This window comes from Marmota monax, unplaced genomic scaffold (assembly GCF_021218885.2).
Source record: "Marmota monax isolate L192 unplaced genomic scaffold, Marmota_monax_Labrador192_F-V1.1 WCK01_AAM20220418_F8-fsc00092, whole genome shotgun sequence".
Taxonomy (NCBI): domain Eukaryota; kingdom Metazoa; phylum Chordata; class Mammalia; order Rodentia; family Sciuridae; genus Marmota; species Marmota monax.
The window spans coordinates 4,877,292-4,897,464 of record NW_026692583.1 but is presented as its reverse complement, the minus strand read 5'-3'; the positions used below and the strand labels follow the sequence as shown (position 1 = coordinate 4,897,464).

The following is a 20,173-nucleotide window of genomic DNA, read 5'->3' as shown; positions in this document are numbered from 1 at the left end:
CATGGCTCCCCATTTATCACACTAGAAGGTCCATTTCAAATTCCATTAAAGAGGTCAGATATCAAAACAGGGAGCTGCATTTTCCAGCAACGTACCTCCCTCTAGAGTGAACTGGATTGGGGGGCATTTAATTTGGAAGCCGAGTGACATTCCCTCCCAGAAGGCTGGCGCCTGCCAGTAACAAATCAAGAGAGAGAGAGAGAGGGAGAGAGGGAGAGGGAGAGAGAGAGAGAGAGAGAGAGAGAGAGAGAGAGAAAAGCAAAAACTCAACAAGATCACCACAAAGAAAGACAAAAAGAAACCATAAAGTCTACTCGGGGTCCCCAGGGAACGCTGCTCTTGCCTGCCCACAAGTCCACCTCTCATTGCCAGAGCCTTGATCCTGAGACTCATTCTAATTCTCTTCCTTTTATTATGTTCATAACAATAACTATAATTATGCATTCAAGAGAGCAGGGCCACACAAAGCATGTCACTCCATTTGTGGTTAAGCAGCCCCTGGTTTTCGTAAACAACAAGGCCAGGAGGAGGACACTTCTGCATGATGGGGGGACCTCAGAGCACCAGAACACCACAGGGTGCCCTGGAATTGCAGCCAGGAGATAGGTTTAACACTCTCTGCCTGGTTTTCCTTCCCCTCTCTGTTTCATATTCTAAGTCACGCTCCCATCGTGAACAGAAAAGTATGTTCTAATCAATACAATCGAGGACTTTGGGGAAGAGGGAAATCAGAGTCGTTGAACGGACCAATTTTTTTTCAAGGTGGGAGGTGTACCAGGGATTGAACTCAGGGGCACTCCGCCCCTGAGCTCCATCCCCAGCCCTATTTTGTATTTTATTTAGAGACAGGGTCTCACTGAGTTGCTTAGTGCCTCGCTTTTGCTGAGGCTGGCTTTGAACTTGAGATCCTCCTGCCTCAGCCTCCCATACACACCAATTTTGATGAATTGATAGTACTTTCCCAGTGTTGTGTTGAGAAGGATTCTAAAGTCATACTGAGATCCTCCAAGAATGTCCCCCCCAAAAGGACTGCAGCAATTGGCCTATAACGCACCAGGGATGCCAGCTCTGGCCTTGGTCGTTCAACCATGCTCAAGTCAGATCAAAGTGCTCACTGAAATGTCTACCCATTCTCTATGTCCAGCCAGCTCAAACACATCCTACAACATCCTATGAAAATGTCACCTAATGTCACGTATTTGCTTTGGCTTTCCTTTCTGCTCAGGGAAAATAAACGCTCTCTTTTCTGTTTGAAAATGTACGGTGATCACACCTATCACCTCTGCCTTTCCCCCACCTCTAGGACTCTAGCACTTTCCAGATGACTAGAGGAATTTCCATCTCCTCACACTGTTAGGGTCTGTAAACAAGTCAAGATGGCGCCTGGCATTTTGCCAGAGGGAGTGGTTTGTGAGGTAACGCCAGAGAGCCATTAAGTGTGGAGATTCCTTATTGGTTGACTGCTGTATCTAGTTTATGATAATTAAGATAAGCTGTGTGGAATGTATATATACCCCTCCTGTCCTGCAGTAAAAGGCTCCCACTCCTGCTGTATCAATGTACACAAATTGCTCATCACCCCCCGGTTATTTTGCTGCAGCCGGACTGCGGCATCACACATCTCCTCTTGTGGCAGGAGTCATACCACATTCACCCCTGTGTCCCCAGCATGTCCCTGAGTCCCCGACTCATGCTAAGAACCTAGTAAACATTTGCTAAACTCATGTTCCATTTGAACAGTCCCAGCCCACCCTTGTCTCATCCAAGAACCTTTAAAACTCACAAAGATAAATTTCCAGAGGGGAAGTTCCAATGAGCTTCCTCCAGAGAGGGCGCAGGACCTCCCTATGCAGAACCCAGCTCTGGTCTCAGGGGAGAGAATGGGGACCGGTGCTCGGGAGACACGGGAGACACGGGGTCCCCCAGCAACACCCACATCTCCAAACTCCAGCTCCAAACACAGCGTTCCACCCCTGCAGCCCTGTGAGTGAATTTCCTCCTCACTGGGAAATTCAATCCAGTCTTTTGTGGTGTGAATCCGACTTTCAGGAGGGACTTTCTGAACTTCAGGGGCACCTCGGTCCTGCTAAGTACAACCTTATTTATAAACTGTCCCTTTAAGTGGGCATTTTGAAGCTTCATCTCAGCAACACACAGCTGTGGATCTGAGGTTCAGTTACACTTTTTTTTTCTAAAGACACTAAAGTATGGACTTAATTTTAAACGTTCAGAGTTGTCCTAGGTACATACCCCTGACAGTCATCTGCAGTGGTCTGAGCCCCAGAGTGTGAAGACTATCGCCCCCGAGGACAGCCCCCTAAGAATGCAGATACAAGCTGCACCCCGACCCTCCCACAGGACTCTGGTCACAGTGACTAAGACCCAGGCCCCAGTGGGGAGGAAGTCAGGACTCTCCAGGAAGCAGAAGGGTACAGCAGTTAAGAGCAAGGGATTTAGGGTCCCTCGGAGCTGTCTTGGAACTCCGGCTCCCCCTTCCCAGCTGTGACTCTCAGCAATGTGCCCACCGTCTCTGATCCTTGGTTTCATCGTCTATAAAACGAGCCACGTTGTGTGGCTGCTGTGGAGACTGACAGAAAATGCACTGAAGTCCTTAGGTCCCCAGCACGTGGAGTCAGGGACACTTTTACAACCTCCACGTACCCTGGTGTGTTTGCACTGAGAGCACAGAAAAATGTGCACAAATGTCCACGCAAATACCACACCATTTTACATAAGGGACGTGAACACCCATCACAACCCTGCTGGGATTAACTGGGTGGGACTATGGCAGGTAGGAGGTAGTGGAGGAGGTGGGTCACCAAGGGCAGGCCGTTGGGGTTTCTGTGTTGTCCTGGGTGAGCCATGTGTGTGTCTCTCTGCTTCTGGTGCCGTGTCCTGAGCTGTGTCCCTCCCCCACACCCTTCCGCCATGACATCCTGCCTCACCTCAAGCCCAGAGCGATGGGACCAGCCATCTATGGACTGATCGTCTCCTTTGACTCACCTGGCAACATTCACGTCAGCTAGAACGGAGGGCCTGGAATCCAGGATGGGGGGGGCACCACGTGACGGCGAATGGGAAGTCGGGGAGCTTGGACAGAAGTTTCTTAAGCAAACTAACCACAGTATATAACAAAAGATTTCTCATCAGCATGAGTTTTATGAGAAATAATTGTATCATGTGTGATGTTTGCAGACACACAAACGTGTACCTATCCATATCCGTGTTTATATACACTCTACAAAGCAGGGAAGGCCTTATCAAAGACATGGCTGGCTCAGATAAATCTAGTGGAGCATTTGCTTAACATGTATGTGGCCCTGGGTTGGATCCCCAGCATAGAAAGAAACAGCCTGAATCAACAAGTCCACAAGACGAGACCGTTGAAATGAAGCTGTGGGTGAAGCTTCTCTTCTCCACAACATTCTCCTCTTCTGCATGAGAACTTGACCTTGGGCTCTTTCTAGCTCTGATGCCGTCAATTCTTGATAAAGAAGAAATGTCGCTGTGATAGAGGGTTTGGGTGTGGCTTGGAGGGGAGGTGTCCCCCCAAAGCTCACGTGTGAGACAATGCGAGAAGGTTCACAGGAGAAGTGACCAGGTTGTGAGAGTCTTGACCCAGTCAGTGAATCAATCCCCAGATAGGGATTAAGGGAGGGTCACTGGAGGGGTGGGTGTGCCCCAGAAGGGTCTCCACCCACAAAATGGCTCAGACAATACCAAGGTCAGACCCCATGGCTATGGGGTCTATATTTTGTATGTGGAGAATGGAGTGCCCCCCCTTCTCTCTCTCTCTCTCTCTCTCTCTCTCTCTCTCTCTCTCTCTCTCTCTCTCTCTCTCTCTCCTTTCTGATCACCCTGTGAGCTGCTTCCCTCTGCCACACTCTTCCTCCATGATGTCCTGCCTCACCTCGAGCCCTGAGGAATGGAGCCTGCTGTCTGTGGACGGAGACCTCTGAAGTCGTGAGCCCCCAAATAAACTCTTCCTCCTCTACAAATTGTTCTGGTGGGTCTTTCAGTCACCGCAGCGAGAAAGCCAACTAAAACAGAGGCCACACGGCTCCTAGGGGAGCTGCCTCTCGTGGGTAGGCTGCTTTTGAACGGGAGCTCTTGGTATGAACCTGTGATATCTGCCAAGGAAGCCACAGCTCTGGGAGTCCTCGGTGGCACTGCTGTCATAACCAGGCACGTCCCTGACAGGGACCCTGGGAGCTAGACTGACGGAGTCATTACAAGAGCGAATGTCCCCTAAGCTGGGCTGGTTCAGGCACCTGCTTAATGTGGGTCTCATCCATTTGTACTTGAAATTGCCATTTGGAAGTGAGGGGCACAGAAAAATAGTCCCCTGTGGGTGACAGAATAGCTGCCGGGCTGACCTCGTCCTCGGGGGTGAATCTGATGCCAAGCGTATCTCCACGCTTCCTTGGTCCTGAGAGTGAATGCTGCAGGGGCAGATCAGAAGCCCTCGGATTTTAATGAATATTCCACGATCCGCAAACCCCTGGCTCTCCTCCTGCCCTCATAAATACATGAGCATTCCTTGTGATAATTAGCACAACGATCCGTAGGTGTGTGCCAGTAGGTTTAAGTGCTGGCACATAATTACTTTTCTAACAGAGGCAAAAAGATCTCTCCTGAAATCTGATTTACATAATGAATCTGTTCCACCAAGCCCCTCCCCCCACAAGCCACCGACAACTTAGCCTGGACCATTCAGGGAGTCGGAAGCCTCTGAGTGCCGGGGTGGCTCTCATCCAGCCCGGTTCTCCCTGCTCACAGCAGCCCAAGGCCTTGACACACTGCCCCAGAAGGGTCTCCACCCACGAAATGGCTCAGACCATACCAAGGTCAGAAAGCAGAGACAGGCACCAAGAACATTCTAGATGGGCTTTGGCACAAACAGGGAAACTTATAAAAGGAGTGAACAGTGAAAAGATCATAAATGCAACATTCATGTTTATGCACGACCAATAAAGGCCAGTCACATTAGCTAAGGGACAGTGTGGCTCCAATTATGAGGAAAGGGAACTAGATTTGTAACCCCTGCACTCAGAAACCTGAAGAGGGGTGCGGGAAGATCCAGATCAAAGTAGTAATAGCAGTTCTCTATGGCAAGGGCGGGGTGGAATTGTACCTTTTATTGCTTACATTTTACGTTACTTGTATTTTCCAAATAAAGATGTATCTGGGAATTACTTCCAGAATTAAAATTGAAGCTAAAAATAATCTTTAAGAAAAATTCACACACATACACACACACAAAGATTTACAATAGAATTTCTTTTTCATGCTGAGCTCCTATGCATTTAGAATGATCCAGTTTAAAAAATAATAAAATGATTCTGTTTAAAGAGATGAAACTTAACCATTTTATATCCTATGACAGGAAAGAGCGAGTCCTTGGTCTCACAGGCAGAGAGAGGAATATGAAGACCTGCACATCATTGCACACTAAGAACTGCTCAGGGCTTTGCCATCTGGCAATGCAGCCATGGTTGGGATCCTTAGGATGAGGATCAAGTTGGCCAGAATCTTTGTGATGGCTCTATCTTAATTTTCGAAAGAGCTAATTATAAAGACACGATGGTGGTCTTCTCAGATCAGGTGGCCACAAGCCAGAGTGAAATCAAAGAACGTTGACTATCAGGCAGAAATGTTGGAGATTCTTGGAAGGTCCCCATGCCTATATCTAACTGTGTCTATAGGATTCTATTCAAAGATCTATGTTGGTGTTTCATTAGGGTCCCTTTAGGACACTTTTAAAACAGATTTTTTTTTCTGTCCTAATCTCAATCTTTAACCCCCCAGTGAAATTTTAATGACACATTTTGCTAAAAATGATAGGTAGCACTCTTTTTAATGGCTGGATAATATTCCATTGTATATATACACACCACATTTTCTCTATCCAGTCATCTGCTGGTGGGCATCTAGTTTGATTCCATATCTTGATTATTGCAAGTATGCACAATTATCTTGTGTTGATTAAAAGTAGAAAAACAAATATTTGAAAAGCTGGAAATGCTAACTACCCAGATTTGATCATAACATGTTGTATACGTACATTGAATTATCACATTGTACCCCATAAATAGATAGGTATGATTAAAATGATACTAATTAATAAAAAAGTAAGTAAATAAAAGTATGTTTTAAATTTAATGACACAGATCAACTCTATCTGACCTGTTTTATACTCTAGCTCTTCAGGGGACCACAAACTACAGTAACAACCGGGTCTTCTGCCTCTCCCAAGAACCAATTTTTGCCCCCGGAAGGGGTGATTTCACCTTTTGGAAATGCATGCTCTATGTGCACACCAGATACAGGCACAGAAAGTGAGAGAAGCCATAGAAACCTTCCATTTCCCTGATAATATTTCCTAAGTTGTTAAACTTCCATAAGGAGGTATTACTGTCACTAGAAAAAATAAATAAAGCTGTGTGTGTGTGTGTGTGTTGTAGTAGTGCCAGGGGAGTGTAAAACCACAGGCTGAAATTCAAATGCCAAAAAAAAAGAAAGAAAAGGAACGGAAGAAAGCAAGCTGCTCTTTGAGGACTGTTTGGATTAAGACCACGGCTGCGGCTCGTCTGCCAACACACCTGGGCAGCCAGGCTCCCAGGGGAGACGGGCTTCAGGATGCTGCTAATGTTTTCTGGTTTTCTTGCTCTGCTCACTGAGAAGGCCCTTGTGGGGCTCCTGGAGACCTAAATGAAACTCAACCAGACCATCTTGTAAACGCCACCGTGGTGTTCCAGAGAGCGCCAGCCACAGAAGATCTAAACCCAGGACCTCCCCGGGCACTGTGTGCTCTGAAACCTCACAGGAACCAACAGTTTTGAAAGACGGGGCGGGGGGGACTGTTTGGAGAGACCTGTGCCTTCTGAAACAAAGGTGGCTGAGAGTCAAGGGCTAGCACCACACTGGGGGCAGCAAGCCCCTGGGGCAAGAAGGAGAGAAGAAACCAGACTGAATGAAAGACAGCGCCACCCACAGGGTCCTATATTTGATAGATAATTTGAACAACTTCACAAAACAACACTAACACCTTTCATACGCAACATATCCCATGTATTCTACTCTCGGCCAGTCTGTTTCATATTTTAAGGGCTGGTCACCACCATCCACTAATAGGTCATAAGCTCAGATTGAAAAACATAAATGTACCCAACCCCCCAGTGCACAGACGAGGAAACGGAGACTCAGCAAGGTCAAATCCAAGGTCCCAAGGCTACATCCCGCCAGAACCAGGATCAGCTCAGACGCAGGGAAATGCCAACTGGACCAGTCTAATCACTCGCACTCAACCCAGTGGAATGCCTCTCTTGGATTTTTTTTTTCCAAACACCCAAAGGCCAGGTGCCCTGGTTCCCTGTGAAAGCCAGATGGTTCCATGGCACTATCCACATCACCAAACTGACCCCTGTGTTCCTCCCCTGAGCGGCTTCCTTGCCATAAGCCTCAGCATCCCCAGAGGTGGGTCATGGAGCTGCCGGCCTTGAAGAGCTGAGCTTGCTCACTGGACAGAGGAACCCCGACGGCGAGGCTCCCACCCTGAATCCTGACACATAATTTCCCAAACGCACTGAAGGTGGCCGCCCTGATTGTTAAGACCTTGGGGAGGGGGGGTCTTCAGCATTTTCAGACAAGGTGAACCAGCACTTAAAATCCACCTTGTAGATTTAAAAGATTATGGGTCCAGCGGCTCTGTTTGCTGACCAGGGTCCACCTAACTTCGTGATGCGCCCAGGGAAGGGGTGAGGGAGGCGCCGAGAGGGAGCAGCAGATGCCAGGCGCCGCCCCCAACCTTCCCTTAACCACGCCCCCAGCCCTAGGGGGACCCTCCCCAACCTGCTTGCCAGGAGGCCTCAGCAGCCCCCAATCTCTGTTGCTCTCATAAAACCAAGAAGATCAAACTCAACTGCCATCAGAAAAGTGCCTGGCCTCTGCTCCAAGATCTGAGGTTCCAAACATGCGTGCCAGGTCTCCACCTTAGGTTCCCCCAGGCAGCTCGGATGACCATGCTAAAGTCACAGTCACGTTAAGTCTTCCATTTAAATTGATGTGGAGTCTTCCCAGTACCTTAGAAGAAAGATCCACTCTCTAGACCATTCGGCCTGTAGGCCAGATCTGGCCAGGCACCTGCTCTTATAAATAAAGTTTTCTTGGAACACAGCCCCGCCCCTTTGCCTGCCTATCTTCCTGGCTCCTTGGCTTCTCCAACACGGAGTTGAGCAACTGCAGGGACTCTGGCCTGCAAAGCGGAAGCACTTACTCTCGGGCCCTCAACGGGTCCTGGACTGTCTGATAGGCTCCTGCTTTTTTCTTTGCTTTTTTAAATCGTAAAATACACATAACATGAAAGTTGCCATTTTAATCATTTTTAAGTGCCCTTTCAGGGGCATGAAGTACATTCGCATCACTGTGCAAACATCACCACCTGCACCTCCAGAGCTTTCTCCTCCTCCCAAACTGAAACTCTGTACCCGTCAAATAACAGAGAATCTCCCAGCTGCCCTCCCGCCAGCTCCCGGCAACCACTGCACTCCCTCTGTGTCTGTGGATATGAGGACTCTGGGGACCTCATATCTGTGAATTACACGCTATTGGACCTTCATGTCCAGCTTCTTGCACTTAGCAGACTGAGTGCAAGGTTCTCCCAGGTTGTGGCAGGCATTAGAATTTCCTTCCTACGACTGAATGATATTGCATTTGTAGACCTGTGAATTACACTGCCATCTGCTAATTCTTGAGCTCCTCTTCAGCACACGGCTCCGGGTGGCCAGGGGCCTTCTGTCAGCTCCCCCAATGCCTCGGGCTTCCCTTCACCCTCAACTGAGATGAGCCTCAGGGGCCAAATTCCCACTGAATTTCAAAGACCCCCGTAGAGAAAAGAAGACTATCTCAGAAATAGTATTTTCCATGGATTCTATGTTGAAATAGTATTTTGACATATTAGGTTAAGTGACGTGTGAAAATCAGTATCACTTCTTTCTTTCTAATGTTCATCGGCACCCAGAAAAAGTAAGGCAAATAACTCGGCTGACATCCTGTTTTCCAGGGGTGTCCCTGGACTAGATTCTGCAGGGGACAGCAAACTTCTCCCCGAGGGGGCCAGGTGGGAAACAGTTTGCTTTGGGGCTCATATTTATCTCTGCAGTTGTTACTCCGAAGCAGCCACAGACCATTCATGAAGGCATGAAGCAGGGGTGTGTTCCAATCCACTTTATTTATAAAATCAGGCCACAGGTCAGAATTAGCCCCCAGGCCTCTAGAATACTGATAGCATTTAAAAAAAAAAAAGTCAGTTCTAGAAAATCCCACTTTCTGGAACTCTCAGTGAAAAGCCACTTTTGATTCAGCAGGAGCTGGGAAACACAAGTCTTGGGGCCACCAGACAGCCCCTTGCAGCCCAGGCCCCGCCCACGCAGCCCAGGCCCCGCCCACGCAGCCCAGGCCCCGCCCACGCAGCCCAGGCCCCACCTACACAACTCAGGCCACGCCCACGCAGCCCAGGCCCCGCCCACGCAGCCCCTCTGTGGCACTCACTTGGGCGTGTGCGCCTCGTCCACGCGGTGACCCAGCTGGAACTCGTGGGATTTGCTCCTGTGCAGCGCCGTGAACCCCGGGATCAAGTGGATCAGCTTTCGGGAGGAGGGCGGCGGGGTCCCCGGGGGCTTCAGCTTGTTCTTCCTCCTCATGGGCGGCGTGCCTGGCGGGGTCACAGTGGTGACGATATTCGGGGTGCGTGGTGGGGTGCGGACTGCGTGCCGCTGGCGGGGTGAGGGGGGCAGGGAACGGTGGCCCGATTCCAGGGGCGGCGGCGGGCACAAGCCTGGGTAGGCGTCCACGGTGAGCCTGTCCACGTGGGTGTACACGGGGGCCCCCGGCGTGGGGCTGGTGTGACACAAGTGCTGGACACACTTGGACTGGACCCTGGGGCTCTGAGAGAGGTGGGTGCGGATCCACGGGGCGGGCTCCGGAGGGCACACGGGATTGTTCTCCTTGCCCGTCTCTGGGGTGGGCCACTGGATGATCCAGTCCTGCTTTGAAAGGTTGCCTCCTGGGTGGAACAAAGGAGCAGAGAGACCGAGGGTCAGCCAGGGGAAAGCCCGTGAGTTCCCGGGATGCGCCATGACGTCACATGCACGTCACCTCACATGCACATTACATCACGTGGGCCAGCGGGCCACGCGACAGCATGTGCACCTCCCATGTCTAGTTCCATCATAGGCAAGTCACGCCCTCGCAAATCACATCGTGTGCATGTTCCGTAGTAGGGACATTACACACTATATATGTGATATCGTCTGCATAGGGTGTGATATGCTCATTATGTCATACACATATTACATCATAAGCACATTTACAAAATCCAGCCAAACCCACTTGGCCCCTCCAAAAAGTGAATGAAGCCCCCTTGTTGATCTTACCACCCCCACTCAATATCCTCCTCTTCCAAGGTTTCCCAGCACTGGGAAACTGGGAAACCGGGTTCATAGCTCAAAGGCCCAGAAAGGCACATAAGTTCATCCCTGCCTGTTGAGCCGCAGTGTCAAGGTGACTGAAAGGATTTTTGAAGATAACTTTACCTTCAGTGGCAATTTTAACACCTAACCCCAGCCAGAGATACATGAATCTTCCTTCCCTGACGGCTTTCTTCCCAATGCACCCTCACTTGGGATCTATGTTTCTGAGCACTCATTTGAGCATCTGTCCAACAAACATTCTCCAAATGCCGATGATATGCCAAGTACCATGCTTGGAAAAGGCATGACAGGAAGACATAGCCCTGGTCCCCTGGGCTTCTATTCTGCAGAAGCAGAGACTGGACACACCAACAGACCTGCTCACTGGAGCATTTCACGTGGTTATAGCTCTGGCAGGGAAATAAAAGGAATGCTGTGATAAACCGAGTTTGGTGACAGTGAATGGATAACCAACCAACTGTGGTCCAGACACACCATGGAATACTACTCAGCCATGAAAAGGAACCTGAGGATTGAACTAAATGAAAAAGGCTAATCCCAGAAGGTTGCCACACTGCCTGACCACTTAACATAGCATTTTTGAAATGACAACATTTTAGAAGCAGAGTAGATTGCTAGTTGCCAGGGGTTAGGGATGGGTAATAGGAAGAAATGGATGTGGTTGTGGGAAAAGCAGCAACAGAGATGTGCAGAACCCAGCGTTTTCTACTATGGGGCTGGATACCTGAATCCACCCAGTGATTACATAGAAGAAAATACACACAGAGAGATTGCAAGTAAAACTAAGGAAATCTGAACAAGATCAGTGGATTGCATGGAAATCAATATCCTGGTTACATTAGAGTCTTACAAAGTGTTACTGTTGAGAGAAACTAAACAAAGTGTATCAGGGTCCCTTTGTTATTTCTAGCAACTGTGGTGAGTCTAAACAGTTTCTCAATTTAAAAATTCTATTAAGAAATTAAAAATGGGGCCCTGCGTGGTGGCACAGCCTGTGATCCCAGTGACTCAGGAGGCTGAGGCAGGAGGATGGCGTGTTCAAAGCCGGCCTCCACGAAAGCAAGGCACTAAGCAACTCCGTGAGACCCTGTCTCATAAATAAAATATAACATGGGCTGAGGATGAGGCTCAGGGGTCAAGTTCAATCCCTGGTACCAAAAAAAAAGAAAGAAAGAAATTAAAAAATGGAGGTGGGAGATTGCACCAGCAGAACTCTGGGAATGCCATCTAACAAAGTGGCATCTTTAGGACAAGAAGGGGATGGCCATGTCAGCAGGCAGGGGCAGGCACACCAGCAGGTACAAAGGCCTGGCGGTAGGAAGGCTTGCTGTTGTGGTGGTTGTTTTAAGACTTCTGAAGGTTTATTAGAAGGATGGAGACTTTTCAAAAGAATCGCACTGTAATGAGCACAGATTGAGGTTTCCAGCCTCATATCAGGTAACTAAGAAAAAAAAATCCAATAGCATATGAACATTTTTCACTCATTTACCTTAGTGATGGTACAACTGCAAGTTTGTTCTAAAGATTCAGACTCTCAGGCAGCAAATATACAGCCTTTCTTCATCCTCCACACCGAGATATAAACGTATCAGGGTCAAAGAGCACCAAAGTACAGGCTTCAAAACCACGTCAGTGCCGGGTTCAGACCTGTAACCCCAGCAGCTCAGGAGGCTGAGGCAGGAGGATCTCGGGTTTGAAGACAGTCTCAGCAACTTAGTGAGACTGTAAGCAACCTAGTGAGACCCTGTCTCAAAAGATAAAACAGAAAGGGCTGGGGACGTGTCTCAGTAGGTGGTTTTTCTCAGGGTGTGACCACAGTGTGACTACTGGCCCCACAAAAGGCTGAAGGAACCCGTGACAGATAGGCCCCACCAGCCCAGGGACGAAGGCACCCTCCTCCATGAGCCCCATGGAAAGTCTGGGGAGTTGGAGGAGGCATGACCCATGACCCACTTAGATTCATTTCTCAAAGATCACTGGGGTGACTGCACGGAGAAGGGGGTCCAATAAAAGGATTTTGCATGGACATCGTAACCAATGATGTTGGCTCTGAAATTGGTGGCAGCAAAGCCACCATGAAGTGGGCACCTCTGGAGGACAAACACCGGGTGTTCTCACTCGTTCACAGAAGCCCAGAAGTTGGTCTTGGAGAAGAAGAAAGGAGAGGAGGTGGGGGCTGGTGGGCCGGGCAGGACCGCAGCGGGCCGGGGGAAGGGTTTCCGTGGCTCAGCAGCGCAGCCGGGTAACTCGGGTTGACAACTACTAATTGCATATTTCAAAATAGCTCGTGGAGGGGATTTCGAAGGTTCCCAGCACGAAGAGATGATAAATGTTTAAGGCGATGGATGTGCTGGATACTCGGCTGTAATCAGGACACATTATGTGTACACCACATGTACGATGACGACGATGTGTCAATTAAAAAACTTCATCATGAAGCAAATGATTTTTTTTAAAAGACTGGGTAAAGAAGGGGTTGGGGGGGGCAGGCTGGTGGGGACGGAGGAACAGGACCCGGGAAGGGAACGGCCGGGGGTCTCCAGGATGGGCCAGCGGAGGAGATGTGGAGCAGGGAAAGATTCCAACGCGGAGCCCCTCAGCAGTGGTGACAATCGCTATGACAACGTGACAGGAGCCCCCGTACAGCTCACCTGACCGTTTACAATGGACTTTCACGGCCACAGACTCTCTGCCCCGATTTAAATTAAAACAACTCACTTTGTGATCACATCTGCATCACCAAAAACAATCCGAAATTCATATAACAAGGAAAGGCCATATCATTCCACAGCCATGGTCCCTGTCTGGCTGCCGAGTTCCCCAGACAGCTTTCTGTGCCTCTTTCTTTAAGAAAAATTAAAAATAAATAAATAAAAATCACAAGACAGATCCATGGGTCGTCGTCTGCTCCCTTCCCATTTTAATGGGGCTGTTGTTTTTTGGTTTTTTTAATCTGAGTTTTTTGTAACTCTGGGCACAAAGGGCCAAAGCTGAGCTCCATTTTGGAGATAAGGATACTGAGGTCAACAAAGATGCCAAGACGAAAACGGCCCAAGGTCACGGCAGCGTGGTAACCGGCTGCCAGAATCTGAACCCGGGACCTCGGCCACCTGACGACCAGGGCTGTCACACAGGGGCAACCACCGCGGACCAACAGAGATCAATCAGATGGGAAGGGACGCTGGAACAAGGGCTCGTTCCTCACCAAGACCCCCGCTCCCCCGTCCAGACTTGCCAGAACATTCTACCGAAGGCCCCCCTCGGCGATCTCTGCTCTCCAATAGGTATGCACACTCCTTAGCCCAGTGACCAAGAGCCAGCTCTGAACTCGGGTGACTTGGGCTTCAAGTCTGGCCGGTCCCACTTACTGGCTGTGGGACCGCGGACACTCCCCTACCCTCTCTGAATCTTGGTTTTATCACCTGAGAAGCAGGGGACAAAACCTTGGGGACTATGATGACAATAAATGGAAGAGCACAAGCTACGTGCTTAGCCCAGCCCTTGTCACGGTGGTGGCCCTGTCACTGTTAGGCTAATAAACTTTGCGAGCCAGGGACGGGACAGAGACTCAGGCCCACGCGGCTTCCCCATCCCCCAGAGAGGTCTGGATTGATGTATTTGCTCAGGATGTACAAATGCGCTGTCAGATTAGCCTTCGTAAAACATGTTTAAGGAAGGTTTTTTTTTTTTTTTAAACCACCTTACACTTCTACTTCAAGGCAAGACCACTCTGCATGTTGTCCCTCTGTCTGTCGCCCTCCCTGAGTGAAATGGAAAGAATCTGGAACTGGGACCCAGCTGGGATCTACCACTAACCAGCTCTGTGACCTTAGGCAAGTTCCTTAACCTCTCTGAGTCTTGGTTTGAGGGTTCATAACAGAGGAATGTTCATGGCTTTCTTGGAGGGTGCAGAGAGGACTAAATGCAGTCACCCAATCTGTCCACTTATTTCGTGACTATTTGGAGTCTCTCAGGCATTTGTCCTAGGCACACAAAGCCACCAAGGAAAATCCCTGTCCTTATGGAGCTCAAGATCTTAGTGTGGAAACAGAGAAGAGGGGGGTAGACGCCGCTGTGCAGGATTGGTGATGGGTTGTATGTAGTAGGTCAGGGATAATAAGTGCTATGGAGGGGCGGTTCACCGGGAAACAGAAACCTGCTTGGGGCTACTGCAATCAGAAAAGGATGAGGAGGTCACAGGGGACTGTTGAGCAAATATCAGAGCAAAGCCAGGAGCAAGTCATGAGATCAAATGAGTGAAACCCCAGCCCGGGCCACCCCAGTGGTACAGACCAACGGACAGATGCCTGAGCACCTTCAGAAACATCTTCTCAGTGCTCTTGACTCCGCCCACCTGTCCCCAGGCTGTGCCAGCACCTGTGTTTGCGCACCTGTCTGTCTTCTCCTGCTCTCAAAAGGCTCAGGGTCCAACCAAAAAGATCTACAAGCAAACAGGCTCTCGCCGCGGAGCGATGGAATCCCTGGGGCAGAGCCCAAAGACCTACGAGCAGGGATTCCAAGGCTGAAGAGCGAAGAGCGGGGATGCAGACTGCGGTACGCCCATTCAAAGGGCGGGAAGAATGAGGCTGAGCCAGGGCCAACCTGCATGCACCTGGGAGACGCGCTCAGGGAAAGGTGCCCGGCTGGGGGTGACCTGTTGCGTGATGCCATCTACAGGGAATACGGAAAAGTGGCCAATGCACAGAGACTGGGCGCGGGTGAGGGTTCCCCGGGGCTGGAGGCAGTGGGTGGGGCTTGCCTTGGAGCCCTGGGAATGTTTGGAAGGAGGTAAAACTGTGAGCGCATTAAATGTCACAGATCGGTTCACTTCAAAATGGCCAACCATATATTCAGTGAACTCCCCTTTGATAATGAGAGTCACCAATGCCATCCCGACCCCAGACCTGTGTGTGCCGGAGAAGGCGCAGCAGCACTCGGGTGCGGGGGAGGGGAGCCCGGCTGGAGCGGAGGGTCAGGCAGAAAGGAGAGGGACAGGTTGGAGAATGGCGGGTCATTCGGTGAAGCTGGAGCTACTTAGAAGAAATTCGAGGCTGGAGAGGAGGGGAGGGGAGGGAAGAGGATGCTGAGACTTGGTTAAGGGTCAATGTACTGACCCCTGCAGCTGGCATCCCAAACAGGGAGGTGGCCACCCGCCTGCCTCTTGGAAACAGTCGCACCTGGCAAGGGGCGCGGTGGGCGCTGCGATCTGCCACGTCATCTACCTGCAAGCACAAGGCTCCAGCCCCAGCCCTTCGTCCTGCCTAGGGAGGGACAGGCGTCCCCCAACATGGTCAAGGACAGGTGGAAGCCAGGTTTTGGCCAGGCCACATGCTACAGCTGCAGGCTGGCCCCACCTCCCAGCTCACCTGGAGGGAAGGGCTGGACCCCCCAATGGGCAAAAGCTGAGAAATGGGTCAGCGCTGGAGGCAAGGTCCTGCCTGTCACCAACCAGCCCCTGGTCACAGCAGAGGAGGGGCTGGTGCTTCCGGCATCGGTGGCTTAAAAGTCACACAGCCCAATGGAGGGGCTCCCTCTCCTGGATTTTGCCATCAGCCCCCCTAAAGCCCAGTGTTGACCCAGAGTGCAGAGGGCAATGGGGGGGCTATCCATCTGCCACTCCTTCTGCCCCTGTGTCATAACGGACAACCCAGAAGCCCTGGTGTCGGCGACTGTCCTGACTGCTCCCCGGGACTCTCCATGTGTAGGGGAGGGACTTGATCAGATGGAAGGACAGGAGAACCCAGCCTGAGGCTCCTGGAAGTATCTGGGAGGTGACAAGGACCTGGGCTAGGGTGTGGCAGCAAGCATCAAAAGAGGTAGCCCGACTGGATATAAGGAGAGAAGGAGAAAGAATGGCCAACCCTATTGAGAACTTGCTGTGAACTTGACACTGAATTTCCAAGTGATTTATTTACATGTGAGAAATTCCAGCCCCACACCACCATTCTACGAAACAGACAGAAGTCACTCTATTTTATAGATGAGGAAATGGAGACACAGAGAGGTTAAGTGGCCTGCTGAAGGCCACACAGCCAGGAGGAAGGACAGCTGGAGTTTGGGTGTGCTCTGCACCCTCAGCCCCAACACAAAGCCCAGGTCTGGCTCACACAGTGGCTGGTGGAAACAGTCACAGGAAACGCAGGAAGCTGAGCCCCGAAGAGGCGGCCCAGTCAGACAGGCTGAGTCTGAGATTCCTCCAAGACACCCAGGGGAACATGCCTGGGATGTGGTTGACCCTCGCCTGCCTCATCTCCCCAGAAACTGTGGGATGCTCCCCCCAGAAGTCATTTTTCAAGTCTGGGAGGATTGATCGTGAAATTTCAAAATCTCCTGAGCCCATCCAAGACAGTGTCAGCCTCATTTTAGATTTTTCTTTTTTCCAAAGATATGACATGATTTAATCACCTCACCTTCCGTCTCCTCCCCTGTCTGATCCTGAATCTCCAAAGCAGATGTCTCAGGACCCTGAATCACCTGCAGGGCGGGGAGAGGAGGTCCTGAGCACATCACCCGCTCCTCACTCCCTCAGCCGGAGGAGAGGCACCTCTGTGTCTGGAAGGCTCGCTTGCTGAACAGAAGGGGCAAGAATCCATCCTTCTGAATATGAATTGAGGAAGTGGGATTTTAACTTGCACAGAACAACCCCAACCTCTACAGTATGACCTGTCCTTCCAGTTTCCTCCCTCTGACTCCATTTTCTCATCTGTAAAATGGGGATGACCCCAAAGCTTTCCCCCAGGATCGTTCTGAAGATTCAATGAAACTGGGCGAGTAAGGCATTTGTCTGGTGCTGGTGCAACGACGCAGAAACGTTGGTGTAAGACAGAGGTGAGCCCGTCTCTTTCACACAATGCCGCTGAGATTTAATAAGTGTACGAGGTGCCTTGCCTTGTGTCTTGGGCAGATCCCATATGCAAAGATCATCCAGGCCTTATGCCTGATCTCGCCTGGTGCGACCCCACCCCACCCCAGAAAGCAAGACCTGGTGTCAGAAGTCACTGAGCCTTATTGTGGTTTAAACTGTGTCTCTAAAAAAGATCCTTTCAAGAGTTAGCCCCCAATTAACCCATCTGTAAACAGGGTCTTTGCAAATTCAATCAAGTTCAGATGAGCTAGTACACGACTAGGGTGCTCCCTGAGTCCCAGGGAGTGTCCTTAGAGGAAGAGAAGAGGACACTCAGAGAAGACCGTGTGAGCATGGTGAGACGGAGGCATGGAAAGCAGCTGCCAGCCACGGAATGCAGAGAAGGGCCAGCACCCGCAACACTGGGGACAGAGAGGCCTGGGCCCGATGCCCCTCAGGGCCTTTGGAATGAGGACAGCCCTGATGACACCTCGATTCCACACTTTGAGCCCCCAGACCTGGGAGAAAATAAGCTCCTGTTGCTGTAGGCCAGCTCGCCTTTGGCTGCTTTGTTACAGCAGCTGTAGAGAACTCATACAGCCCTGCCCAGGGAAATCAGGCATCTTTGCTGAGCACTGATTGAGAAATCATTATAGTGGGGGTTGGGGCTGGGGCTCAGTGAACAGGGATGAACAGGGACCCACTGCCCCCACCACCTGTAGTTCTGCAAAGACAGACAGACAGACAGACAGACACACACACCCCACTGAATTTAAGGAGGCACTAAATCCACCCCCATCTTTCTTAAAGTTCCTTTCAAAGTCTGAAAGGCAAGAAAGAAGAAAGAAAATCTCAGCCCGACTCCCTTCCCCCGGCAGCACCCCTCCTTCCCCTCCCCTGCATTTCAGAATCCGAAGTTTAGGGATGAAGAGGCAGAAAGTCTCATTTCATTACCCAAATTGCCCGCCGCTCAATTGACAGGGACCCGACTCCTCTCTGCGGAGCCTCCGAGGCGCCCGGCTGATGGGCTGTGCTCCATCAGCGCGTCCCCTCTCCCTTCTGATCCTCTTTTTAATAAAGTCTGAGGGAAAAGAGGTAATTTTTCATTTTAAATAGGGGAGGTGTGGCAGCAAGGGGCTCCGGGGGTTATTAATCGTCCCCCTTTGCTATCTTGTCATCCATTTCTGGAAAATCATTTCATTTCAAGTCTTGCAAAGGGCGGGGAGAAGGGAATAGGTTTTAAGAAATGAAAGAGTCTGAAGATTGATTAAAGGCATTTCAAGGTGTAGGGGTTTTATTTTATTTTTCCCCCTTTGACATTCTCTGATAAGGGACTCGGGAACTAAAAGCCACTCTCAAGGGAGAATGTGATTTAGGAAAGTCGAAGCAAGTGTCTGACTCCTTTGTCCCTTCCCGATTTATTTATTTATTTTTTGCACAGACAGGCACCGGTGTGCCGTGGAACACGCCTGAACTTCAAAGGCAACGTCAGAACGTGCACCCTCCCTCCAGCCCCTTGGAGGCAGAGGCGACAGGGAGACCCCGGGTCCAGAATCACCACGGCTGGTAGCATCCTGGAATAATTCAAAGCTCTTGCTAGTTCAGGTCTCAGGAAGCAGGACTTTTAGACACTGTCTGGAAAAATTGGCCTGAAGTCACAGGTAAAGCCGACAGTCATAACGTGAGCGTTGGGATCAGAGACGCAGCATCCCTCCTCCCAGATCCAAAGTCCAAAATACTCTGAAACTTTCTGAGTGCGGCCATGGACACCTCCAGTGGAAAATTCCACCCTGACTTCATGTGACAGGTCGCGGTAAATACACCGGAGCACGAAGGCTATTATATGGAATGACTCTCAGGCTGGGTGTGTAAGGAGCGCATGAAACATAAATGAGTTTCACGTGGAGCATTGGGTCCCATCTCAAAGGCATCTCATTAATACAGAGGCAACGATTCCAAAATCTAAAAAGGATCAGAAATCCAAGAACGCTTCTGATCTCAAGCACTTCAAATAAGGGATACTCAACCAGTAATAATAATTATGAAATCATTTAAAAATGTAATTAGCCCAGCGTGGTGGCTCATGCCTGTCATCCCAGCGGCTTGGGAGGCTGAGGCAGGAGGATCACGAATTCAAAACCAGCCTCAGCAACTAGGCGCTAAGCAACTCAACTTTATTTTATCTCTAAATAAAATACCAAATGGGCTGGGGATGTGGCTCAGTGGTAAGCACTCCTGGGTTCCATCCCTGGTCCAAAAAAAATAAAATAAAATGTAATTATATTCAGAAGTGCTATAATATAACAATTTTAAAAGGAAAGACCTCTTAATAATTACTTTCTTTCCTTTCCCCTCTCCCCTGCCATACTGGGGAGTGAATCCAGAGATGTACCACCACTAAGCTACATTCCCCAGCCCTTTTTAAAAATTTTTTTTTTATTTTGAGACAGGGTCTCATTAAGTTGCTGAGGCTGGCCTTGAACTTGAGATCCTCCAGTCTCAGCCTCCTGATTTGCTGAGGCTGCAGTCATGCGCCACCATGAGTGGCTGTTATTACACTGATAACAGTTTACTATTCACCCAGCACATAGTAGGTACCCGATCTCACTCTAAATATTTCATGTGCAACACCCCATGGTCTCCTCACAAAGCCCTGTGGAGAACGGCCCGCTAGTGTGTCCACTTTACAGTGAGGAAAGCAGGATTCGGGGCAAGAGTGAGATATTCAAGGTCATGGGGCCAATAGCAATGGATTGGGGATTCCACTCCATATCTGCACCCTTCACGCCAAGGCTTCCCCCTGAACCCTCTTAGGAGACGTGAGATCTGAATGGAAGCC

General features: G+C 50.1%; 1 protein-coding gene across 1 annotated transcript in view; it reads right to left on the bottom strand.

Annotated features, from left to right (window-relative positions):
* Ksr2 (kinase suppressor of ras 2) overlaps positions 1-20,173 on the bottom strand; it is a 357,219-nt gene that overhangs the window by 199,371 nt on the left and 137,675 nt on the right. Inside the window, exon 4 of the mRNA XM_058579886.1 lies at positions 9,550-10,063. Within this exon, the coding sequence (XP_058435869.1) occupies positions 9,550-10,063 (514 nt within the window). The remainder of the gene's footprint in view (positions 1-9,549; positions 10,064-20,173) is intronic.